The sequence below is a fragment of the Acomys minous genome (assembly GCF_964271855.1).
Source record: "Acomys minous genome assembly, chromosome: 9".
Taxonomy (NCBI): Eukaryota; Metazoa; Chordata; class Mammalia; order Rodentia; family Muridae; genus Acomys; species Acomys minous.
Window position 1 is genome coordinate 17737933 of NC_140490.1, and position 14847 is coordinate 17752779.

The window sequence follows — 14847 nt, forward strand, 5'->3', positions numbered from 1 at the left end:
TGGAATACTTTAGTAAAGGGAATAGTTGTTTTCCCAGGTTCCTCTACCAGCTCCCAAGCTCTCAAGGCTGCCTTAACGACATTGTTCAATCACTCTATCTTCAGCTTGAATTTGTTCTCTTATGTTAGTATATTGTCCTTCACCAAGCAATTGATCTCTATTAATATTTATTCCCTGTGTCGTATTTTCTTGTTCTGTTTTTATAGCCTCTGTTCGCCACCATGATAACCACTGTAACTGTTGTGCTGCTTCTAATACTGTAGAAACTAAATTTTTCCAATCTTGGGGAACAAGTCTATTTTGTGTGGCCCAGCTATTTAACATTTGTTTAACGAAGGTAGAGTGCATACCATATTTGACGACAGATTTCTTAAAATGTTTTAAATCCATCATGTCTACAGGACGCCAGGCCATTTTGTCATAACCCTTAGCACCATTTTGCGCGGGCACATGTCTTACAGTGACTGGAAAAGCTGAAGGTGTCTGGGCGACTGGAGGTATCCTCCACTGGGACATTTTCCTCCAAAGACCTTTTGGTCTGTCTGCCTTTCTTTTTTTCTGGTTTTTGACCTTTTCCACCCTTTTTAACCAAAGGTGTCTTCTGTTTTTCTAGCCCTTTCAGGTTTTTTTTTTTTTTTTTTTTTTTTTTGTATTTTGTCCATTAGTTCAGTCAAGTCAGTAAATCTTTCCAAAAGGATAGAGCTTATTGACTCTTCCATTTTGTTTTTGGTTTTTTTGTTTGTTTGTTTGTTTTTTGGCTTTCTGGTCTCTCTGTTTTTTGTCCTTCATCACTCTCAGTTACCAAAAATTTTATTCGCTTTTTCATCTCTTTATTTTCTTTCCTCAGCCTTTTTATCTGTCCAGTCAAATCTGCAATCTTTTTCAAAAGGATAGAACTTACTGACTCTTCCGGCCTTTTTATGTCATTAGCCTTTTTTCTAATCCTTTTAAGCATGAAATATTGTAATAAAGGGACAACAAAAAACCAGAGAATTCTCTCTAAGTATAAGGCAGGAAAGAGTTTTGCAACGGCAGTTACAGCATTTCTGTACCTTTGAATTTTGAATCTTTTTTTATTCCATTAGGGACTGTGGAACCCATCGGGCCCCACGTTGGGCGCCACCTGTAGGCTCTGTTTCTTAACAATTAAACTTTATTATACAACCCAACTAGCTTACACAAGAGGGGAAAAAAAGTTAAAGGGAAAAAAGAGTGAACCTTCCGGTATCTATTCCACGGATGGGTCCTTAGGTGTCTCTGGCCTACGTGCTGGTCCAGCCTGTTCGCTGATCCACGCACACTCAAGCCCAGTCTCAATCTGTTGTTCTCTCCTCCTGCCTGCCTGTGTCACGTGCCAAGGGCGGTCTTCTTCTCCCGTTGAGGGTCGATTAGAAAAACAATCGTCCAGGTGGAGTCTCCAGGTCTGCTTCCTGAATTCCAGGCCCAGGATGGCTCCACTCAGTCTATCACAAGGTATCCATGGGGTGCCCAATGGTAAAGCCTGCCGAGAATGCTTTCACCTGTGACAAAGCTTACAGTCTTTCCCACATTCAACCTTCCTAATGCCGTGACTCTTTAATACAGTTCCTCATGTTGTGGTGTCTCCCAACCATAAAATTATTTTGTTGCTTCTTCATAACTACAACTTTGCTACTGTAATAAATTACAAGTAAATATCTGACATACAGGATATCTGATATGTGGTCCCTGTGAAACATCTCGACCCAAAGGTTGAGACCTGCTAGTTTAAGAGAAAGCTTCTTTGTGGCATAAGGTGTTCTAAGATTGATTGTGAAGGTACATGTATAGCTGAGAGCACCACACAGCACTGAGTTGTTTATTACATGTTTGCGAATAGCATTTCAATAAAGCTGTTTTAAAAAGAAAAGCTTACCAAACTGTTTAATCCAGAAATTAATGCAAAAGAAAGTGCTCCCTTGGCAAACTAATGTCTGCTTCCTATTACAGCATTTCCTTTTTAAAAGTTGTGTGTATTCATGTGTTCATGCAGGACAAAGCAACGTTAGGAACCATCCTTAGGAGTGCCCTCCTCCTTTGAGGCAGGTTCTTTCATTAGTCAGGAGACCACTAATTAGGCTAGCCAAGAAGATGTAGGGCTCCTTCTGTCTCCCCCTTCCTAACACTTGGGATCACTCACCCACCACCATACTGGGTCACACTTAGCTTACAAGGTTAGCACTTTACCAACTGAGATGTGTTCCTGTCCCTAGTCCTGTTTATATCTTTTGGGGGCGGGGATCACTTTTAGTTCCAGGAAATAAAAGGTAGTACTCAACTATAATAGCCCTATTGCAAGAGTCGTGTAACAAATACTTCTTTATGATCCTAAATCCTGAAGTGTAAAGAGGATGGACTTTTGCCAGGCATGGCGGCATGTGCCTGTAATCCTAGCACATGGGATTTAAGGGCAGGATAATTGTGAGTTCAAGACGAGGCTGGACTACTTAGGAAGTTCAATGTCAGCCTGGCTTACAAACCATGGTTCTCTCGAAAGAAAAGGAAAGGAAACCTTTAAATTTATGACAAATTTAAATGAGTAAACTTACAGATTAAAACATTGAACCTAAGGTCAGTGTCTTAGCTTACACCTGTAACTACAGCACGGAAGAGGGTAAGGCCAGAAGAATTGTATACAAGTTTGAAAACAGCCTGGACTACAGAGTGTAAACATGTCTCAAAACCAAAATTTACAGAAACTATGACCTTTCATTGACTGCTGGGTTACACACAGAAAAGTCCTAACATTTTTGAAGATTAATATTACATAATGAAGTAGAATGAATCAATTAATTGTACAGGCATGCCTCATTTTACTGAACTTTACAAATACAGTGCTTTTTACACATTAAAATAATTTGACAACTCTAAATTGAGCAAGTCATTCAATAGTGTTTTCAGTAGCTCAAGTGATCCTTGGCATCTTAAACTGTAAAGTATTTTTAGTTAAGGTTATATCTTTTTTTCAGAAATGAAGCTTCTGCACACTTAATAGGCTACCATAAAGTATTAAAATGCTATTGTTTCTTCTTGTTTGTTTTGTTTTTAGGGACAGAGTCTCTCTGTCTAGCTGTGGATGTCCTGGAACACACTATGTAGACCAGGCTGGCCTTTAGTTCAGAGAGATCCCCTTTCCTTAGGATTGAAGGGTATGCCACATTATATAGTAATAATGTGGGGTGTTTTTCTGCTTGTTTGTTTATGACAGCATTGAGCTGCTTTTAAATGTGTTTATTTGACATGCACACATAGAACCAGCCTATTAAATCCCTTTTCATTTTCCATTTGAGTTTTCTCTTTGGTTTGTAGCAGCTTTTCATATTCAGAATAAGCCCCCTTTGAGCTGTACATGTTAGAAATTCTGTTCTGGTATTCCAGGTTGCTCAATTCTCTGTGGTATCATTGAAAATGAGGTATTAATTTTAACTTAGTCCAGGTTTTCATTTACAGTGTCTTTGATGCCTTGTTATAGAAGTCAGCCAATACCCATTTATGTATGTGTACACACACACACACACACACACACACACACACACACACACACACACACACACACACCACGGCATATAAACTCCAGAAAACAGTCTGAGGTGTTGTACCACATAAATCATTTACTTGTTTGAAACAGGATTTCATTATTCTAGAGCTCACCAATTAGGGTAGTGTGGTTGACTAGTGAGTCCTAGGGATCTTTTTGTGGTTTGCTTCCCAGATGTTGAGATTACAAGTACGTACCACTGTGCTCCAGTCTTTTGAGAATGTGTATATGTGTGTTGAAAGGGAAACAGTATGCACAAAGCAATTGCTTGCCTGGCACATGGAAACCAGGGGACAACCTTGAGTGTGAGCCTTTGAGGGCTTTCCACCTTTTCTTTGAAATAGGATCTATCATTGACAGGCTAAGTGATTCCCCAGGGACCCTTTTGCCTGTACCTCTCAACGCTCAGATTACAGACACATGCCACTACTCCTTTTTTAGAGTGTGTGGATAAGGCTGTACATTAGTGCAAGTACTTTCCTACACATGGGAGCTGTCAGTCCTCAGGAGCTTTCCACCCTTTGAGACAACATCTCTCATTGGCCTGAATTTTGTTCTGTAAGCCACGCTACCTACTCCAGGAGCTAGGGGTGTGCCTGCCTCCGCTTCTCATTGCAGGCAAGGTCTACTGCACTTTGTATGTGGCTTCTGGAGATTGAACTGAGATCCTCACTCTTGTACAGTAAGCACTTGACCAAATGAGCAGTCTCCCTGCCCCAAGAAATTTTTTCTGAGTCCAAAGATAGTAATTCACATTCATGAGAACTTCTACAATTTTGCTCTTTATATTTCTGCAACATACTTGAGGTTAAAATTTTCGTATAATACAGAGTAGCTAGGAGGTTTGTCCTTGAGAGGATCTGTGTGTGTGTGTGTGCGCGCGCGCACGTGGGTCATCTCATTCTCTCTCAAGTTTTTAGCTTTATTAGGAAGGTTTTAGCTGTTATTTCATTAAGCATTTTCTTTGTCTTTCCCATTGTATCTTGCTTTGGATTGTTTGATTGAGGCAGAGTGTCATGCAGTGAGAATGGCTCTTCCTGAGCCCCTGGCTCTGAATCCTCCAAGTGCTAGTACAGCATGCACCAATACCTCCACTTCTTTTCCTTCTGGAATTCCCATAATGCAATGTTTATTTTCCTGTAACCTACACCCCACCCCCCAACACACACCAGCTGGTCTAATTAAAAAGATCTGTCCACATTTAGAAATTCTGCTTGACCTATTCTGTTCTTAAATGTTTTCGTTCATTGAAGGTTTCAATTGTAAGCTTTCTGTTTGAGGTTTTGTTGTTCTGAGTATTTTAATGAGCTCTTTATTGACTTTTTTTTTTTTTTTTAATTCAGGTCATGAATTGCTTTTCTGATTTTATTAAATTATCTGTCAGGTTTTGTTGTTGTTGTTTGGTTGGGTTTTGTTTTTGTTTTTTGTTGTTTTTGTTTTTTCTTGTCTTGTGTCATGCTTCAGTAAAATCATTATTCTGGATTCCTTTTCAGGCAGTTTATAAATTTACTTTTATTTGAGGTCAGATGGTAAGAAACAGGTGCCATGTTTACTTTTTACATGTTTCTGTTGTCCCTAAATTGATATCTGTGTCTAATATGATAACCTTATTTTATGTTTTTCACACTTGTAGAAGAAGGGGTGGGGGGAGTTAGTTTTCTTTGAGTTTTTCTGCTAGCCTTTCCATTGGGTATGGTGTGTAAACTTTGATTCTGGGTTAACTTTGTGTAGCTTTTGCAGTTTTCTTTAACTGTGATTTTTATTGGAAATACCTGTACTATACCAATGATCTAGGCTGCAGACACATGTCAATATGGTAGTGCCTCTGCTTTTCCTCCATTTGGAAAAGGCCAGGCTTACTTCTGTTGGTGTTGGCTTTCCCTGTGTAAACTATATATTCCCTAGGCATGGTCACTGAGTTTGGAAGCAAAGCTATCAGCTTTTCTGCGGAACCTAGATCTGTGCATCAAACACAAACATCACGGAATGACAACTGTCTCTCAAAAATGGAGATATACATGGCTACTAGCCGTCCAGAGAGGATGAACGCTAACACTGGGTCCAGTTTCCAGATGGCTTGAAGCTGTAGTGGATTAGATGATGGTTGTGAATATATATCATGGGCTCCTACTCTGGTAATAAAATCACATAAACCCCAAGCAAATTTCTAAATTTTAAAGAGCCTATGAGGTCCACAGGAAGCATCTGTGTAGTTCCTGTAGGGCAATAGAGACAGTTGATGTCTAGTTTTTCATTTCTTGTTAAGAAATCCATCTTAGCTGTCGGTCATGGTAGAGGAATGAGTTCAGGGAAGAGACAACAAATACACTCTACTCTTCTCTTCAGTGCTGGTTGGGGACTTTGTGCTCCACGACAGTCCCACTGCTCCAGCCAGAGTCATGACTTCATTATGGTACAGTCTGTTTCTTTTGGGAAAGGGGGGGAAGGAGTGGAGCTTACAGCAGTGAACAGAAGACAACTCTATTCAGTCACTCTGATGACATCTTTATTTTATTTTATTTTATTTTTTAACAAGTACATGGTAAGAACTCCAAACATTACTTAAGAACACTTTTCATACTTCAGACCCTTCTCTTCCAGCTTTCTTCCTGCCACTGTATTATTTCAAAGTAATATCTCAGGGATACGTAATACTTACTCAAGCTTAAGTATGTGTAAAACCTTTATACGCAGGTGCTCCAGGACTATATCATGTAGTAGAGATTGTTCCATTGATGAAGGACATTGAAATCTACTTCTTGTTTGAATTTTAAAAATTATATCTATTTAGTCATTCTCTCCTCCTTCCCCCTTCTCTGTATGTGTGGGGTGTGTGTGCTGTGTACATGGCAAATATGTGTAGGCTATTCTCTCTCCTGCCATGTGGGCTCCAGAGACTGAACCCAGGTCATCAGGCTTGGTGGCAAGTGGTTTTGCTTTTTTAAGGTCCCTGCTTCTTATTTTAAATTGTAAGCACAACATACCATCATGTAGCTGTCCAATTAGGAGTCCTCTCTTCTGACTTGTTAGAAGGATGATATTGCTAGCATTTCAGTGTGCCAGTATAGTCACCAGGGCTTAGTTTTTAATTAAGCGCAAGGTTTTTCACTAATAATGTGGAACTCGGTAATAGGGATATTTTTCTTGGACTATTCCCACAATACGTTATCCGTACCTTCCATTTTGAGTTTCTTTAAGTGGAAAAGGAATTAAGCCCCGAACTGCCCATCTTAAGACAAGCCTGGTGGCACATGCCTATAAGCTCACTGTGAAAGCAGAGACAGGATGATCTTGAGTTTGAGGCCTACATGAATTACATAATAAATTCTAGGTTAGCCTGCACGACATAGGGAGACTCTCAGGACAAACCCAGTCTTAGAGTGAACCTCCTGAGATCTGCACTCTTCTTCTCACTAATGCAGACAGCTCATTGTTTCAGTTGTCTAACCCTTTCGATTCTCTAGCACTCTTTAAAGGTTTTTCTAACTGTCCTTTATTAAATTTTAAAAATAACATTTAGCCTATTGATCATGGAAATATTTGATTCTTTATTCCTGATCTATCAGTTTAAATGTTATTTAAATAAACCTCGTATACATAAATTACAAATACATTTCAGCCTTGGCAAACACAGACCCCCATTGTATGATCAAGAGCGTGTGGATTTACTAGTGAGTCAAAGTACCTCATGTGCAAAAACTAATTATTCATTTTATCTAAGAAACTAAGAATATTGGTTAATCATGTGAGTTAGTTAAATAAAGGCTGATTAAGAGCTTCTTGTGTTGTGTTATTTAAGTAACCATTTAAGGGACATCTCATTTATTTTCAGCATTTTGCTTCCCAGAATGATAGACTAAACAGGTTGAAATTTCTTCATTTTAAAAAAGAAGTAATTTTTAAAGCCCTATTTTACTAAAGGAAATTTTAGCTATTTTATTGCCTAATTTTCAGTGTTGAGCTGTAATAAAGTAAAATAAGATCTTTATTTTTCTTTCATTATTACTTAATTCCCTCTTTTTATTTTAATTTACATAGAGGAATATTACGTTCATGAGTCAAAATAGCATCATAGTATTCCAAGCACTGAGTCATAGAGTTCCAGGCATCTCTTAGACATGGATGACTCCCCTTCTGTGTCATCGTGCTTTCTGTCATATTTATTCATTGCCTTAGAGATGTTTTTCTATTTGACTAGGTCTAATCACATTTTCATTTATCAATGTTTGTTTGGTTAATGGGTAACACCAAAAAGCCTAGGCAAAGAGTTCCTTTTAAGAACATGTCTAAATTAATATTTGGCTTTGAGTAAATCTTTCTCTCCCGATGTTTGCTAGGTATTCCATGTGAACAACTTCTCTCTCCATCTATTCCATTTCCTGGGGTGACAGTTAGAATAGAAACATGATGCCATAGATTCTAACTCTGGTCGTAGAGATTAAAAGCTCTCTTAGCTTGCTAACTCATTTAACATTAACGACACTAAACGAATTTCCTGTGTAGTATTTTTATATCGTATTGCTCAGCCTCCCTCCCCAACCCGATTCTCAGCCCTTCTTCCTTCGTGTGACTTAGAGATCCTCAAACTAGAAAATTATTACAAAATCAAGTAAATTTATTATTTTTAAAATCTTGAGGCTGAGCAGATAGCTCAGTGGGTAAAGTGCTTGTTGGACAGAGTTTGATGTATAGCACCCACATAAAAGGAAGGTGTGCTGGTGCATGAATGCCAGCACTAGGAAGCTGGGAGTCCTCGGCCAGCCTCTCCTAACCAGCAAGCTCCAGGTCCCGGTGACTGATCCTGTCTGAACAAAGCAGACAGCTCTTGATGAGTGGCTCCTGTGGTTGACATCTGGCCTCCACATGCACACATACACAACCATGAATCCACACATACACCCTAACCCCCATCATGAGTGCTGGGATGATATGCTATTTTTCTAAGTAGTCTAGAAGTCAGTGTTACAAGAAGGTTCAGATTTTGAGATCATTCAAAATCCTGTTTGACAGTCTGCGGTGATACTGGCCTACATCTACAAGTTCAAAGTTGCCTCAGTTTCATATCTGCCTTTCAGCATGTGAGAAGTGGGGAAAAATAATCAAGCTATAAGCTAGTGTTTTGTTTGTTTGCTTGATTTCATTTTAGGTTTTTTTTTTTTTTTTGACAAAATCTTGCTATCTAGTTTAGCCTGAACTATGATTTCTCTGCCTCAGCCTCCCAGATGGTGCTATATGCATGTAGTCGCCCAGCTTGACAGTTAGTGACCTTTTAAGATGAAGATGATCTGTGAGTTGACTTCACTCCTCTGTTATTGGTCCACATAAGTATAATTATCATAACTTCAAGTAATTTAGGGATATAACCTCTCATGTGGTTAAACGGTGAGCTACAACATGCTTTCTACACACAGTGAGACGAACATATTGGGAGAAACTACTATAAAGGCCCTTATCAACAATACTAAGTGTAAATATCAAAATAATTATCTCTAAATAAATACTTTTTAAAAACAGCCATGATACTAATAGTCCATTGTAATTTTGTATGTGGTATATTAATTTAAAATCTCATCATGTGACTTTATTTTAGTATACCTTGCTTCCTCAATTGGAGTGCACTTGTTTTGGAGGGAGAGAATTACAAAGCTGTGCATTGATGTAGCTCCCCTTTCTGGAGGAAGATTTTGAAAACTTGTATTTTTTAATATTAAAACAGATATGTATGTAGTTTGGTTATGAAAGTAAAAACAAATAGAAACATTAAGACTAACCTTAGTGTTGTGTTAAAGGATAACTCTAAATTCCAAAAACATTTTTTCCTATGCCCCATGAATATTCCTATGGAAACCTTTTGATTAGTAAAGTATCTGATTGATTGACATTTGTATTTCATGTGTTAAGCTGACAATTCTAAACTGTTTTAAAATTGTGGAAGTGTATTGGCAAACAGAAAAGTAGCGTATAAAAAAGACTTGCTCAAGTTGGGTATACTGGTGCACTCCTTTAACCCCAGCACTTGGGAGGCAGAGGCAGGTGGAGATCTCTAAGTTTGAGGCCAGTCTGGTCTACATAGTGAGACCCTGTCTTGAAATAACTGTGTGTGTGTGTATGTGTCCAATTGCAGTATATGCATCAATAAAGTCTTAAACTGTTTTCCTTGTCTATATTTTTATTTATTCTGTGATGGGCTTTATACAGGTTGAATATCACTTCTCTAAAATTCTTGGAACCAGAGTATGTGATATTTCAGATTTTTAAAAATCCTTGGGGATGTCCATCCATCCATCATTCCAGGGGATTGTTTGGAGGACGAGACTCAAAGTCTAAATCATGAAACTTACCATCTCACATGCCTTATACACATCAGCTGAGGATAATTTTTTATTATAATTGTTTCATATGTAAAATTCTTGTGAAACAAAATTTCTTCAAAGTTAAATTTTCATTTGTGGGGTCATGTCACCACTGGAAACCTTTTGGAATTTGTTTCATTTCAGATCTTCAAAATAGAACCAGATGGTTCAACTTAAGGCATGTTTTTATAGGCAAGTACATTTGTAAAGGCTTTTACTCATCTTAGTCATGAATCACCCTATGTTTTGTTGATAAGACTTGCTGAGTAGAGTTGTGGAAATAAAAATTTGATAGTAAATAATGTTTTTATTTCATTTAAACTATATTAAGTTTTTTTTTATTATGTTAAAAGTGCTATTTCATCTTTCCACAGGACAATGAGAAAAGAACGCCTTTGCATGCTGCTGCCTACCTTGGAGATGCAGAAATCATTGAACTGCTTATTTTATCTGGTATGGAAACTCCTGTGATGAGTTCATGTTGTTTAGTTTTGTCATATTTAGTGTTTCTCAAGCCAGACCGCCCACTAAATGCTTAACCTATTTCTTAATATTGGTTTCACTCTAATCATACAACCTGTTCTAGGGCTTAGAGTACTTAACAAGTACACCAAGGGTTGCTGTCCTTACAGACTTTCTACTATGGAAAAGTGAAAAACATAGATAAGGAGGAATAAGAAGGAGATAAATGTTATAAAAGGCCTTATATATTGGAATTTTAATGGGCCTCATTGAACACAAAGTTACAAGGAGACAATCTCTCCAAATGTGACTTCTCCAGAGGAGAGAGGGTAATAGTGGTAATATTGGCCAAGCAGCTAGACGGTAAGAAATAAGCCTTAATGTATACAGAAATGTAAGGCCGGCCTGTAATATGTAATATGCGATGATGAACAATAAAGGTAGCCCTTTTTCAAACACAGTGGAAGGAAGGTACCAACACTTGAGGTTGTCTTCTGACTACCACACATGCCCCATAGCACATGCATACGTGCACACATATACTTGGCTGCTTACAAGCATACATACACATATTATAGACATATGCACAGCATATATGAAGAGATAAATAAGAAAATGGCTGTGTAATAAACAGCATGGTTGAGCCAGGTGTGGTGGCACATGCTTGTAATCCCAGCACTCGGGAGACAGAGGCAGGTCGATCAATGTGAGTTCGAGGCCAACCTGGTCTACAAAATGTGCCCAAAAACAAACAAACAAACACACAAACAAAAAACACAAAACACACAAACATAAGAAACAGCATGGTTTTGTTGGTTTTTATGTCTAGGACTTTTGATACCTACTTCTGTCAGTTTTATTTTTAAGATTTCTATTTGTTTTTATTCAAATACACACAGTTTTATATGATCCTGTATGGAGAGGTTCATATCCCCAATTCATAAAAGTTTTATGCCTAGAAGAAACTTCAGGTGCTAGAGTTGAGTCAGACTCAGTCTCTTTCTTTTAAAAGTGAATTATTTCCAGTATTGGGTTTTAGTTACCAAATAAAAAGGTGTGTAATAACTAACTACAGTTCAGGTGGGCTTATTCAGACCAAGTGTACTTTGGTTTTTGTATCAGGACAGTCCGCTTTATTGAATATACAATTGGAACTTAAAGTGACTGGTTTTCCTCAAGCCCATAGGCTTTTATTGTGATCTGCTGGTGATTGACCTTTAACCCCTCTTCATCACCACTAGTTTAAAAACTAATCAAGTTGCCTGCTTGATCTCTTCTTTAGCGCAGTGTTCTTTTGTGGAGAGATGACCCAGATAGCTCTAGATGATCTGAAAGATTGCTTGGGATTTTAGAATATACACAGCCAAGAGAAAGGAACACAGTGACACTAGTACAAAAATGTTCTTTTAGAGAACTCAGTAGCCTTCCCTGTAACTGAAGAAGCTTCACTTGAGTCAGTATCCATCCTCATTGGGTACATATTTTCCTATATTAGGTAGACATTTTTTATATGTGGGTTTATAGTCATGTGTTACTTTTTTTACTCCATGATAAACACCATAACCAGTTAACTTACAGGAAGAAGGATTTATTTGGGGCTTATGGTTTGTAGGGTACATAATGATGAAGACAGCATACAAGAGGAGTCAGACATGAAGGCTGGAATATGACAGCTCACATTCCAAAGCAGAAACAGGAAGTAGAGAAAGCGAGCACAGGAAACCACACAGCTTTTTTCTTTTCTTCTTTTAAATATATTTTATTAATTTATTCATATTATATCTCAATTGTTATCCCATCCCTTGTATCCTCCCATTCCTCCCTCCCTCCTGCTTTCCCCCTACTCCCCTCCCCTATGACTGTGACTGAGGGGGACCTCCTTCCCCTGTATATGCTCATAGGGTATCAAGTCTCTTCTTGGTAGCCTGCTATCCTTTCTCTGAGTGCCACTAGGCCTCCCCATCCAGGGGACGTGGTCAAATATGGGGCACCAGAGTTCATGTGAAAGTCAGACCCCACTCTTCACTCAACTGTGGAGAATGTCCTGTCCATTGGCTAGATCTGGGTAGGGGTTCAAAGTTTACTTCCTGTATTGTCCTTGGCTGGTGCCATAGTTTGAGCAGGACCCCTGGGCCCAGATCCACCCATCATAATGTTCTTCTTGTAGGTTTCTAGGACCCTCTGGATCCTTCTATTTCCCCATTCTCCCATACTTCCCTCACCTAGAGTCCCAGTAGGATGCCCTCCTCTTTGTCCAACTTTTCTGGTAAATGAAGACTTTCATGGGACATGCCCCTTGGGCTACTGTCCAGATATGAGGTAGTATATACCATTTGACTCTTTCTGCTTCTGGGTTAACTCACTCATTATGATCATTTCTAGTTCAATCCATTTGTCCACAAATTTCGGGATTTCCTCGTTTTTAATAGCTGAGTAGTATTCCATAGTATAAATGCACCACAGTTTCTTTACTCATTCTTCTACTGAGGGACATTTAGGCTGTTTCCATGTTCTGGCTATTATGAACATGATTGGACATATGTCCTTGTTGTGTGCTGGAGCATCTTCTGGGTATATTCCAAGGAGTGGAATAGCTGGGTCTTGAGGAAGCCCTATTCCCAGTTTTCTGAGATAGCCCCAGATAGATTTCCAGAGTGGCTGCAATGAAGGAGTGTTCCTCTCTCTCCACATCCTCGCCGGCATGTAGTGTCACTTGAATTTTTGATCTTAGCCATTGGGTGTAAGATGGAATCTCAGAGTTGTTTTGATTTGCATTTCCCTGATGACTAAGGACACTGAGCACTTCTTTAAGTGTTTCTCAGCCATTCGATATTCCTCTGTTGAGAATTCTGTTTAGTTCTGAGCCCCATTTCTCAACTGGGTTATTTGGTTTGGTCACAGCAGTAGCCCCTGCCCCAGTACCAATTTCTGTATTAGTTATTGTTCTGTTGCTGTGGTAAGACACCATAACCAAGACAATTTACAGAAGGAAAGGTTTACTTTAGGCTTACAGTTCTAGAGGATTATGGTCCACAATGGTGGGGACAGCCTGACAGCAGGTAGTAGATGTGGCAGCTGGAAGCTGAGCATTCAGGACTCACATCTCACCCACAAACAAGAAACAGTGTGAACTAGGAATGGTGTAACCGTTTGAAACCTCAAAACTGCCCCCAGTGACACTCTTCATTCAGCTAGGCAACATCTGAATCTCTAAGCTGGGCTACCAACTTGAGACCAAGTATTCAAAGGCCCAGGCCTTATAGAGAACATCTCATTCAAACCACCATGGCTAGTAGTAATTGTTTCCTTCTTTGAAGGTGGTGTTTCTTCTTATTATTTTATTTTTGGTGACTTGTTTTAAGATTAAATGTCTTAAAATTTGTAGTCAAATTAAATTCATTGGAAAATAAATATTTCTGCATGATGCATCTCCGGTATTTGTAAGTAAATAGTGTTGTTTTTGACATGGTACACGTAACCAGGCTTTCTCAAAATCTATAGTTAAGCTGAGATCCACTGGAATTAATAATTGTTTTAGAAGAAGAAAAATAATAACAGCAAGGAACAAGTAATTACTCTATCTCTTTAATACTGTACTAAAATTAGCCCTTTATCCTATTTTACCCTCAGCTATATGAGAGTATTACAAAAGAAGAAAAGTAAGACAGTTAGCATTTTTTAGCAGCATTACTTATGACTGAAGCTTCTACTATTGTAACTGAAAAGCTAGAGCCAGAATTCAGACTCAGATATTCTGTTCAACTCATATTAACTCCGCCATAATCTGAATCTCTTTTTCCTTATCCCTCTTTTTCATTATCATTATCATGGCACATTGGGTAAAATTTGCATACAGATTAATTTTTATTCTGTAATGTTGCTCCAAAAGACTTAATTTTCTCATCACTTAAGAATAGATATTTTGTTTGGAAGCTGGTGATTTAATGCTTCCATTTAAATCATGTTTTAGCAGATATATCTAGCCTTTTAGCATATGGAAAGCATTATTCAAAAATTCATTTCATTGACCTCTTATAGAAAATTATTTTTAATACAGAATAGGAATTTGGTATTTCTGTTCTTAGGAATTAGACCTAAAGTGTGCACAACTCAAAAGCTTGCAACCTAAGAGTATTAGCCAGGGCTGTCATTAAAAGGAAAAGTGCCATCAAACAGGTAGCTTAAACAACATGGGCAGGATTACTTCTTTCTTAAAGGAAAAGGATCTGTTCTGTGCCTCTTTCCTTGAGTTGTGAATAGAGGCCTTCTCCTTCTGCTTTCAGCCTGTCTGCATCTGTGTCCACACTTCTTCTTGTTCTTTAAGAAATATTTTCATTGATTCTTTGAGAACTATTTATTGGGGACTAGAGAAATGGCCCAGCGGTTAAAATAGTCATCAATGCCATCTTCCTTAAACTACTTTCTTCTTTGCCTTCAGATAATTTGTAGTAGTTTCTCTTGCCAAAACATCGACCA

The 14847-nt window shown here is 38.4% G+C and overlaps 1 protein-coding gene across 7 annotated transcripts in view; it reads left to right on the forward strand.

Moving 5' to 3' along the window:
* Nucleotides 1-14847, forward strand: part of ANKRD28 (ankyrin repeat domain 28) — a 161233-nt gene that overhangs the window by 82719 nt on the left and 63667 nt on the right. For all 7 annotated transcript variants that reach the window (XR_014782135.1, XM_084796848.1, XM_084796849.1 and 4 more), the window contains one exon: nucleotides 10284-10362. Coding sequence is in view for 6 of the 7 variants with exons in the window: in XM_084796848.1 (XP_084652974.1) it covers nucleotides 10284-10362 (79 nt within the window). In the remaining variant the exon portion in view is untranslated. The remainder of the gene's footprint in view (nucleotides 1-10283; nucleotides 10363-14847) is intronic.